The sequence below is a fragment of the Mytilus edulis genome, chromosome 2, assembly GCF_963676685.1.
Source record: "Mytilus edulis chromosome 2, xbMytEdul2.2, whole genome shotgun sequence".
Taxonomy (NCBI): Eukaryota; Metazoa; Mollusca; class Bivalvia; order Mytilida; family Mytilidae; genus Mytilus; species Mytilus edulis.
In genome coordinates, this window is record NC_092345.1 from 28,980,793 (window position 1) to 28,993,668 (window position 12,876).

Sequence of the window (12,876 nt, forward strand, 5' to 3'; positions counted from 1 at the left end):
TACAACAATAAGATTAGCTATGATTAACTCCCAATTCATCTTTTTTTCATCAGAAAACTTAAACAGCAGAAGACAAAGGACATGTTCCTGTTGTCAAAACTATCCTATTCTCTATAACTCAATGTGACATATATATCACCAAATAAGACTTGTTATTCAATTTGGACTTTCATGAGCAACTTAAATTATGCAACATGTGATCACATGTGGAGTATAGGAACTGCTTAATTATTTTTCAAGTCACATCCAGTTTTTGTTGAGATTTGTGTTTCTTAGTCTTTAGTTTTCTATGTAATGTTTTGTAGACATTTTCTTCATTTTTTTGTCATGGTGTTGTCAGTTTTTCATCTTGCATGATAAACCCCACCCCTAAATAATTTTTTTTCCATTGAAATGTTTTTGTTAAAGGGGCAAGATTTGCAAACCAGATGCTCCACAGGGCGTAGCTTTATACGACCGCATAGGTTGAACCCTGAACGGTTGGGGCAAGTATGGACACAACATTCAAGCTGGATTCAGCTCTAAATTTGGATTGTGATTAAATAGTTGACACAGCATAGGTTTCTGACACAGAATGAATGTGTTCTAATGAACTTAAAATTTTTGTTTTCTCTTAGAGCAATTCACTATGCTGTTGAATATTAATCCTCTCAAAAAAATGTTTGAAGAAATTTTCTTTTTTATTTATGAAATTTCAAATGAGAAAAATTAAACCCAATTTTTTTAATCACATCCCCCTTTCCCTTATTCCAAAACTAATCTCAATTAAAATTTCTAATGGAGTTTGCAACAATAACTACTCATTTAAATACATCATAAAATATTAAGATGTAAAAAAACTGCTTGTTATCACTGAATGGTAAAGATTATTTTAATTTATCAGTTGGTAGTAAAAAGTGAATATACATTGTATATTGCATGTATATAACAAAGATTTAAGTTGATTCTGGACAAAGAAAGATAACTCCAATTAAAAAAAAATCTTGCTATTGCACATTTGGACCAACTTGAAAACTGGGCCCATAATAAAAAATCTAAGTACATTTTTGGATTCAGCATATCAAAGAACCCCAAGATTTCAATTTTTGTTAAAATTAGACTAAGTATAATTTTGGACCCTTTGGACTTTAGTGTAGACCAATTTGAAAACAGGACCAAAAATGAAGAATCTACATACACAGTTAGATTTGGTATATCAAAGAACCCCATTTATTCAATTTTTGATGAAATCAAACAAAGTTTAATTTTGGACCCCGATTTGGACCAACTTGAAAACTGGGCCAATAATCAAGAATCTAAGTACATTTTTAGATTCAGCATATCAAAGAACCTAACTGATTCATTTTTTTGTCAAAATCAAACTAAGTTTAATTTTGGACCCTTTGGACCTTAATGTAGACCAATTTGAAAACGGGACCAAAAGTTAAGAATCTACATACACAGTCATGACAGTTAGATTCGGCATATCAAAGAACCCCAATTATTCAATTTTGATGAAATCAAACAAAGTTTAATTTTGGACCCTTTGGGCCCCTTATTCTGTTGGGACCAAAACTCCCAAAATCAATACCAACCTTCCTTTTATGGTCATAAACCTTGTGTTTAAATTTCATTGATTTCTATTTACTTATACTAACGTTATGGTGCGAAAACCAAGAAAAATGCTTATTTGGGTCCCTTTTTGGCCCCTAATTCCTAAACTGTTGGGACCTAAACTCCCAAAATCAATACCAACCTTCCTTTTGTAGTCATTAACATTGTGTTTAAATTTCATTGATTTCTTTTTACTTAAACTAAAGTTATTGTGCAAAAAACCAAGAATAATGCTTATCTGGGCCCTTTTTTGGCCCCTAATTCCTAAACTGTTGAAACCAAAACTCCCAAAATCAATCCCAACCGTTCTTTTGTGGTCATAAACCTTGTGTCAAAATTTCATAGATTTCTATTAACTTAAACTAAAGTTATAGTGCGAAAACCAAGAAAATGCTTATTTGGGTCCTTTTTGGCCCCTTATTCCTAAAATGTTGGGACCAAAACTCCCAAAATCAATACCAACCTTCCTTTTGAGGTCATAAACCTTGTGTTAAAATTTCATAGATTTCCATTCACTTTTACTAAAGTTAGAGTGCGAAAACTAAAAGTATTCGGACGACGACGACTCCAACGTGATAGCAATATACGACGAAAATTTTTTCAAATTTTGCGGTCGTATAAAAAGAAGAGTAGAAAATAACTACTCCAAGGTATTAGACACTTCAAAAATCAATTCTCATGGTTACAAAACAAACAGATTTAGGATACTGTTATATGGAATAATGGTGAAAAACTACTTTTTTCAGTTTGCATAAGGTGACAATATATATATATATATATATAAGTACGTCTGAGTCAGTGACAACTCTACAACAGATGTATCCATCGGATTGCCATCAATGATGGTGATACATGGCTGTGTACATAATGTATATACAACTCGTCTAAACATCAACACAACAATGTTAGATCTGTACAGATCTAACATTGTTTGGTTGATGTTTAGACGAGTTATATATACATTATGTACACCGAGAGAGATTTTGGATGCACCAGTTACGAACTCTTGAACCTGATGGACTCAATGAGAGCGACGAAAAAAGATTTAAAAACAAATCAAAACCATAATTATCTTGAAATCATACAAATTAATTTATAGAAATTCATACAATTAATCGAACATCTATAAATGTGTTAAACTTTTATTCCAACTTCATGTAGCTGTAGCTACAAACATATTTTATGCAACATCAATCAATATGTTACACTTTTCCTCAACTCTTGTATAGATTAAGCTACAAAAATATTTTTTTGTCATGCATCCGATTTCACCTTGAGAGATGCACACGCCTGATGAAGCTAATTTGTTTAGCGAAATATTGCGTATTTCTATTTAACATCTAATAGAACTTTTTAATGTATTAATTAGTGTGTTCAAGTTATATTCTTAGACATTTATATAATTTTAATTCAGTAACTGTATCAGTTTATTTTCACAAACTGATCCACGCTTAAATAGATTGAATGTTGATTGTTGCTATTTTTAGACATTATATATATATCTATAATACTAAAATTACGAGGTCCAATTTGTCAGCCGTCATCACGTAAAAACGACGAATCACAGAATTCAACTTTATATATAACTAATATAGTACAAAGGTGTAGATTAAAAATTACACCACTCCAGGCCCTTTTGTTTTCCACGTAATTAATATTGCCAATAATTAAGAAGTTCCGGGTCGAGTCCGCTACCGATACCAATAGTATATTCACCTGTTACCTATTACCTTATCTGTACGTTCCGCATCTGACAGACGCACCACCAAACGTTGTATTCAGGACTAATATGCTATATACACGGGTCATAACCACAGGGTTGACACTACTAAATTGTCAAATTGTTACCTATTGTAGTATTTTAATCAGTAAGACTTTCTAAGATAACAATACGAATACTAAAAATCTGGACTAAAAATAAGGCGTGTAGGTACAGTTTTCAATTTGTTAGTGGGCATGACGTAAAACAGCAAAGCAAAGAATTCAACTTTATTTATAATTTATATAGGACAATGCTGTTGATTAAAAAAATACTACATTCCAGGACCTTTTGTTTTCAAAATAATTAATATTACCAATAACTGATAAGTTCCAGTTCAACGGGTTCAAACAGAAAGACTTGAAAGCAGAGAAAAACTGTGTATCTTATAATCGACATGACTTTATCAGATGACAATGCTAATACTAAAATAAGGCTTGCGCATAGTTGTATACTTTAATTCAGTCACGGACCCGTGATATCACGGGTGTGTTCTAGTATATATATATATATATATGCATGGGTTCGAATCCCGGCGAGGGAAGAACCAAAAATTTGCGAAAGCAAATTTACAGATCTAACATTGTTGGGTTGATGTTTAGACGAGTTGTATATACATTATGTACACAGCCATGTATCACCATCATTGATGGCGACCCGATGGATACATCTATTGTAGGGTTGTCACTGACTCAGACGTACTTATATATATATATATATATATATATGTCACGATATCACAGTAGCATGGGTTTGAATCCCTTCGAGGGAAGAACCAAAAATTTGCGAAAGCAAATTTACAGATCTAACATTGTTGGGTCGATGTTTAGACGAGTTGTATATACATTATGTACACAGCCATGTATCACCATCATTGATGGCGATCCGATGGATAAATCTGTTGTAGAGTTGTCACTGACTCAGACGTACTTATAAATATAATTATTTTCTGTGACTGTATATTACATTAATTTGTAGGATCCTTTACTATAGATAATTTAGCTGATCTGTAACAATAACATCTTCATGCCTTATATATCATGTACTGTAGTACGCCGCTAGATTAAAACTGACGAGGAAAGGTAACACACGGCCAGCGAAAGCTCTTTTTTTGAGAGCCCAGGTGGTCGTGTGGTCTAGCGGGACGGCTGTGGTGCAGGCGATTTGGTGTCACGATATCACAGTAGCATGGGTTCGAATCCCGGCGAGGGAAGAACCAAAAATTTGCGAAAGCAAATTTACAGATCTAAAATTGTTGGGTTGATGTTTAGACGAGTTGTATATATATATATATATATATATATATATAAATGAGGGTACATTTCATATGGCCTTCCAAAAACCATTTCGATAAATGAGGGTACATTTCATATGGCCTTCCAAAAACCGTTTCGATAAATGAGGGTACATTTCATATGGCCTTCCAAAAACCGTTTCTATCCCTAACATCACTGAAGAGACATTTATTGTCGAAATCCGGATCTGGTGTACAAAAAAATATTAACACCTTATGTTTGTGGCATAACATCGTGGCCACAAGTTAATTGTTTTCAGTTTAGTATTAAATTTATATTAAGATCCATTTTGTTACATCTTGTGATCAATTTTATTTGGCAATCGCCAATGGCAGTCAGCAGGGTTAAAGAACATCAGTTGTTCGACCTGTTAGTCAAATGCGTTTTGTTTAAATATACTTCTTCACTTTTTTGGTCTTTTGGAAAATGTTGTTTGTGCTGTATTTAGACCCTTCTACAACGAAATTTGTTTTACATGCACATGTATAAAAATTGTGTTTTTTATCCAACGCAATCATATATAAACGAGTCTAAATTGAAAACTACGTTCAAACCTATGATTGCTTTGGATAAAAAACGCAATTTTTATACATGTGCATGTATATATATATATAGCTTTTTAAAAAGTTTACAATTATAAATGTTGTCAATATTTACCATCCTCTCTATTATTCCTATCTCTTAAGCTTTCAAGCAAGCCCCTGTGAAGAACCATTTTATTGCATGTTTGACTCATAAGAAAATTGTTCTTATACAGGTAAACACATGTTTGAAATATATGACATGAAATCAGACAAATCTAGAAACATCTCGTTGGCATTTGGTGTATGATACAAAAACAAATTCAGATACACTATGACAAGGAAATGCATTGTCTTTTGGACTTTTGTTATTTGAGTACATACTTTAGTATGAAATAAATCAAATATGACAGTTTGAGTCATATTGGGGATGTATAAATATGGCAGTTAATGCCCCTTTAAGAATAAGGACTACCCTCAAACAAAAGAACATCTAGAACAGTAATTTGTAACAGCTCTAAGTTAACACAAAGTATATTACCTATAATCAAATATGCTCCACTAGCTTTATCTGTTACTTTAAATAAGTAGTATCCTTTGTCATTTAGTGTAACACTGTGAATTACTAAGTTATGAGTTCTTCCAATAACTGTAATTTTTTTCGATTCAGATGACACCAGCTCTATTCCATCTTTTCTCCATTTCCCAGGAACATTTTCCTGACTAACCTCACATGTAAATATAACTGTCTCACCTTCAAAGCATTGTTGGTCTTTAAACTTATTGATGAATGTAACTGAAACAACAAACAAATTCATGTTGTACCGGTACTAAAATACTGACAGAGAACACCTTTGTTTTCCATGCATGTGATATGATATCCCACTATAATAGTTTTTTAATCCCTTTGGGTTATAAGTAGTGACCAAAACTTACTTGTGACAATGAAATTGTAACTTGTCATAAAATATAATATATTGATGTATTATATCCAAAAAAAAAAATACTATAAAGCTTGTTAGGCATTGTTTGGGTTTATCAACTTTCCACCTAAATCATTAATTGGACTTTTAATTTAAAGGCCAAGAATTCCATCCTCCTAGCGTTGCAGACAGTTTTTTCAGAATGTATGCTCGTCTTTTAATTTCAAGTTTATGTCAAAGTTTTGGACATCTAAAGAAAATATTCGTATATGTTTCAATAGTTTTCTAATGATTTATACTTCCTTCTTTTCCTATATTTTAGGGGTGTGAGGTGTATATAAGATAGTAGATACTTCTAGTCAGAATGGGGATGTAAAATCCTATACCATGTGTAGAGTGAGTGCCATGCTCTCTTCATGTTAAGAATACTTGCAACATTGCTTCCTGAACATACATGAAATATTTGACCATCTCAAATCTATATTTAGTAAATGTACTGGGAAAAATCTATGTATCAAGAATTTCAAGATTTGCAAGAGAACAGTATGTTTCAGCTACAAATACATTTCGGACATTAATTACAAGGTTTCATGGAGTAGCTTATTTGTGCTATGAAAATATGAAACTTTGGGACAAATGTAACTTTGTTTGCAATTACTTGTCAAACCAAATGTTTCCATGGCAAGGACAATCTGACAATAGTTTAAACAAGAACGTGTACATAGTACATGGATGCCCCACTCTGACTATCATTTTCTATGTTCAGTGGTCCATGAAATTGGGGTAAAAACTAATTTGGTATTAAAATGAGAACAAGCATTTTGAGAGTATTGCATGGCAATACAGTCCCCTACTGTGTAAAAATTCATTATACATGTACTGGAACAAAATGCTAACTTGTTCTATAACTTGGTGAAAACAAACTAGAGGCTCTTAGGAGCCTGTGTTGCTCACCTTGGTCTATGTGCATATTAAACAAAGGACACAGATGGATTCATGACAAAATTGTGTTTTGGTGATGTTGATGTGTTTGTAGATCTTACTTTACTGAACATTCTTTCTACTTACAATTATCTTAATTTATAATGAACTTGACCCATAAGTTACAGAGAAAAATATTTTGTTAAATTTTACAAAAATTTACAAAATTTACAAAATTATTAAAAATTGACTATAAAGGGCAATAACTCCTTAAGGGTCAACTGACCTTTTTGGTCATGTTGACTTGTTTGTGGATCTTACTTTGCTGAACATATATTCAAGATAATAACCAAAACAGCAAAATTTCCTTAAAAAATTCCAATTCAGGAGCAGCAACCCAACAACCATTTGTTGGATTCATCTGAAAATTTCAGGGCAGATAGATCTTGACTTGCAAAACAATTTAACCCCTGTCTGAATTGCTCTTAATTTTATTTATCAGCTTTGGTTTCAGAGTTATAAGCCAAAATCTACATTTTACCCCTATGTTCTATTTTTAGCCATGGCGGCCATCTTGGTTGGTTTGCAGTGTCACCGCACACATTTTTAAAACAAGATACCTCAATGATAATTATGGCCAAGTATGGTTAAATTTAGACCAGTAGTTTTAAAAGGAGAAGATTTTTGTAAAAGATTAGAAAAAATTACGAAAAATTGGTAACAAATGACTATAAAGGGCAATAACTCCTTAAGGGGTCAATTGACCATTTTAGTCATTTACCTTATTTGTAGATCTTACTTTGCTGAACATTATTGCTGTTTACAGTGTATCTCTATCTGTAATAATATTTAAGATAATAGCCAAAAAAAAAATTTCCTTAAAATTGCCAATTCTGGGGCAGAAACCCAACAACCTGTTGTCCGATTCGTCTGAAAATTTCAGGGCAGATAGATCTTTACCTGATAAACAATTTTACCCCCATCTCAGATTTGCTCTTAATGCTTTGATTTCAGAGTTATAAGCCAAAATCTACATTTTACCCCATTGTTTCATTTTTAGCCATGGTGGCCATCTTGGTTGGTTGGTTGGGTCACGCCACACATTTTTTAAACTAGATACACCAATGGTGATTGTGGCCAAGTTTGGTTTAATTTGGCCCAGTAGTTTCAGAGGAGAAGATTTTTGTAAAAGCTAACAACGGACGATAACCATGATGACGACACGGGACGCCAGACGCAAAGTGATGAGAAAAGCTCACTTGGCCCTTCAGGCCAGGTGAGCTAAAAATCAAGTCAATATCTTCAAGCATGACTGAAAACAGTGTGGAAAAACTGATTGAATTTTTTAAGTCCAAGGATCATAACTCTGCACAAAATTATCAGACTGAAACAAAAATTTGAACTTGATCTGTAACTTGTCATGATGAAACTATATACCAATTGTCAATCAATATCTTCAAGCATGATGAAAAAAAGTGTGGAAAACACTTGAATATTAGATATCATTAATAGTTCTCTAAAAATAGATATGATGTAATATAATGTATATCTATTTTCAAATTATAATCAAATATAATTAATAGTTCCAAATATTTTTCTTTCATTTGTCATAAACTAAAATAGATTTGAAACTTATCTATAAAATGGGGTCCCACTAAAATGCGCCCAGGAGTGCCCGGGTAAATAAAAAGCGCCCAGGGAAAAGAAAAAGCGCCCGGGGAAAAGAAAAAGCGCCTGGGGAAGAAAAAATAGCGCCCGGGGAAAAGAAAAGGCGCCCGAGGAAAATATATAGATATTTTATTGGCATGAGACAACTTTGTTTTGATGAAATAAGTTATGCACATTAATTTTTTTAAATTTAGATAAGTAATTTTCAAATTCAGATAATAGACATTTGTAATAAAACAAGTATGAATGTTTCAATTTTAACAATAATATAATTTATGAATACTATTTCGAAAGACTGATTATAATGGATCACAGTTTATGCGGAAGATTTATTAAATGTAAGACATCAAAAGGCATGATTTTCAAAAAAGATATCAAAATGAAAAATGTAAAAAAAACGACTTAAATTTCACAGATTAATATTAATTTAATCAAAATTAAAAGAGTTACACATAATACATCAGCAAATAAAGCAGTACATGTACATGTACCATAGTTAAAACAAGGGGGTAAAAAGCAGGAGTTTGGTTTAAATTTAAAAATAAGCATTAAAACCCTGCGCATAGCCATTGAAACAGTTTTAATTTCATAAAAAAGATATAATAAATGTATATCAGCATCTGCATAAAAAAGTGTTCACCATGCAGTTACGAAAATATTAGACTTCAGGCATCATATCCACATTTATATTAAGGACAAAAAAAGCAATGATTATTTTTTTTTAAGGAAAAAAATTCATTGTTATAAAATATTATTATTTTATTCTCCCGGGCGCTAATTTTCCTTCCACGGGCGCTTTTTCCTTTCTCCGGGCGCTCTCGGGCGCTTATTAGTAGGACCGATAAAATGTCAACAACTTTTATCTAAACAATGTAATGTAATGAAGTAATAAAAATAGATTTTTTTCTAATTGAAGGATTTCACTTAATAAAAAAAAATATATAGCATTCAGAAAATAAATTTATACAAAATAACCAAAAAAAATAGCAACAAAATTCTTTGAACAATTTACCAAAGAATGTCTTTAAAAAAATGAGTTATCTCCCTTTGTACAGAAATATGGTTTAACATATCTTACATTAGATATGGAGTTATTTTATGGACCATAACTCTAGACTAAATCATCAGACTGAAACAAAATTTGAATTTGATCTGTAACATGTAATGATAAATCTATATACCAAATACCAAACCAGTATCTTTAATAAACAAAGAAAAAAAGTGTGGAAAACTTATTTGCCGGACTGACAGATGGACAAACAGACAGACAGAGAGACAAACCTAAGTCCCCTTTGACTTCATCGGTAGGGGACTAAAAATCATATCATAGGGAACATGCATATCAAGTTTCAGTTGATTGGAAATCAACTTCATCAAAAACTACCTTGACCAAAAACTTTAACATGAAGTGGGACAGATGGACTGACTAACAGAAAAATGAATGAAGGAACGAACTAACGAATGAACAGACCCACAGACCAAATAACATAATGCCCCTAGGTGGGGCATAAAAAATAGAAACAGGGAATGTGTCATAGAGACAACCCAACCAAAGAGCTGAAAATAGCCCCATGGTTCTTCAATGTTGCTATTATGCAGTGTTGAGAAAAATCTACACCAGCAGATGGGCTTCCATTGCCCCTAAACAATAATGTACTGTAAACAGGGAAATTTTAGCGGCAGTTTTTTTTCGCTATTTTCACGGTAAGGAGTGAAACGCGAAATTAAACAAACAACAAAAATTTCTATTCATAAGATGAAGACCATACATGTAATATATAATAGGATATGAAGGGGACCACTGCATAATACTAACTTTGTAAACTATAGATTTATATATCAAATCATAACTGTGTATTTAAATAAAAAATACTGATAGAAAACATGATTTTAACTAAATCACAGGTACCCGGCTCAAGCAAGTGGACATTACTGACATTATGGATACTGTTATGTAAAGAACACCTATTACATATGTAAATGACACTTAATTGTCACTCAGTTTCAAAATTACTACCTCTTTAATCTGCTGCAAAGATTAATCAGATCAAAAGATCGATTAATTAGCATTTACCCTGTCAGCATTTTATATTCATTCACTTTTTTTCTGTTATTGTGTATATAAGTAGGTGTTTTTACAAGCAAACATGACAAAACTCTTAATCTCCTTTAACATAAATGAACCCAAAACAAAAGATTTCTGATTGATTTTATCACTGACTTAATTAACTATACATGTGAAGCTGTTTAATTTCTCAATCACTTATAAAAATATTTAAAAGGGTCACAGGGAAATCGCGAATTCAAAAAGGTGCAAATTTAGATTTAGACGGCGCGAAAATTTCCTGGTTTACAGTAAAAATCATTATTGTCAAGCATTGAATTAAATTCATCAATTTATTGTTTAATCTTATGTGATATCCATTGATAGTAAGGTTTTCACAGAAAGCCATCATTCACAATCATATCTGAAAGACCCATATATGTTCTGAGGATTTTACCTTCTGAGACAATCAATTGTGCTGAACTATCATCATTCTTTATATGAAATGAGTATTTCCCTTTGTCATTAGCTGTAACACTGTCAATAACTAGTTTATGAATTCTTCCAACAGCTGTCATCCTTTTAGATTTTGTCTCTTTAAGCTCCTGTCCATCTTTGTTCCATTTCCCAGGTATATTTGTTTTATTAACCTCACATGTAAATGTAACTGAACCACCGCCAAAGGAATTTTGATCTTCGAGTTGTTTGCTGATAAAAACTGAAATAATACAAATAGCATAATAATTACCAACCTGTTATAAAAACTTGACAATATGAACTGGAAAAGAGGTTTCCTAAAAAAAACTTTATGTTTCATGTATATAGTTGAATTGAAAAAAATTCATAAAGGATTCCATTGAGAAGTTTGGGCATCAAAACTTGATGCAAAACAAAGCATGTTATTAATCATTACGAGTTGCTATGAGATATTGTATTGCTGATCATTATTAATATTTTTATTTAAAACTTTAGTCTTTCCAAGATAGTGTTTAAGAGCATATCAATTTAGGTAAAACTAAAATTTATTAAACCTTATAACTTTTTAGGGCAATAACGCCTTAATAATAAAGGAACAAAGTTCCAATCATACCCTGATTGCACACATATCATCTTTCTAAGGTACAAGAGCAATAACTCAAAAAATCTGCTTTTTAAAAACATTTCTGATATTAACCTATATGATACAGATTTCATAAAATTTAATTCTGGCAAGAATTGTATGCAAGAGAGGACTAACGAAGCAATTTTCCAAGAAGCATAACTCTTGATGATATTAATCCATAACAATAAATTTCATGAAAACTTGGCAAGAATTGTACATATTAGAGCACTCATAAGTTAATTATCTATATCATATAATTAATATTTCCATGCAAGGAGCCAGATTTACTCTTTTAAATTTTTTTGATTGGCGCTGATTTTTGAACTAGTCAAAAACACTATTGCTATAAACCAATTATCTAAGTTTAAGAATTCTGGCAAGAAATGAACACATGAGAGCTATAACAATTATAGAAAATATAATTGTCTAATCCATCAGTATTTCCTATTATCATGATTATCATGATCATACTAACTTAAGCAGAAAATTTAACATTCAAAATTGGTATATAATTAATTGAAAATCACTGGACCATGAACTAGGGGAAACGACCTTGAAATTGTCATCAAACTGATATTTACAATTTACTGAAGGTAAACCAACTTTATAAAAAATATCATGAATCTATCACAAGTAGTTTTTATCACACTGACCATGCTGACTTGATCAGAAAACTTAACAATTGTTGACACATCCTGAATTATTGAAAATTAATTCAAAGTCACTGATCTATCACAAGTAGTTCTTTAAAAACACCTATGTCCGGCTTATCCTTAAGCCACAACAAAAACTGAAGCAAAGATTACTTTGCCTTATGTGTTGCTGTTTTATTTCACCCCTTGAAAGATAAAGTAAAAATTCTCAAATAAATTTAAGGCTTTCATGAGTTATTTCATAAATAAACTCAAGCAAAATAATTTTAATCCAATAATTCTCCTAACATGGTTTTTTGGTTGGCTACTATTAACAATCAAATTCACAGGTGACATGTCATAACTACTGAGTGCACTACTATGATGACTTGCTGAAATCTATAAATGTGCCCTTTAT

At 31.8% G+C, this 12,876-nt stretch overlaps 1 protein-coding gene across 1 annotated transcript in view; it reads right to left on the reverse strand.

The window, feature by feature from the left end:
• Positions 1–12,876, reverse strand: part of LOC139510791 (titin-like) — a 118,535-nt gene that overhangs the window by 37,536 nt on the left and 68,123 nt on the right. The window contains exons 12-13 of the mRNA XM_071297321.1: positions 11,182–11,442; positions 5,710–5,964 (exon numbers count right to left, since the gene is read on the reverse strand). Of these exons, the coding sequence (XP_071153422.1) occupies positions 5,710–5,964; positions 11,182–11,442 (516 nt within the window). The remainder of the gene's footprint in view (positions 1–5,709; positions 5,965–11,181; positions 11,443–12,876) is intronic.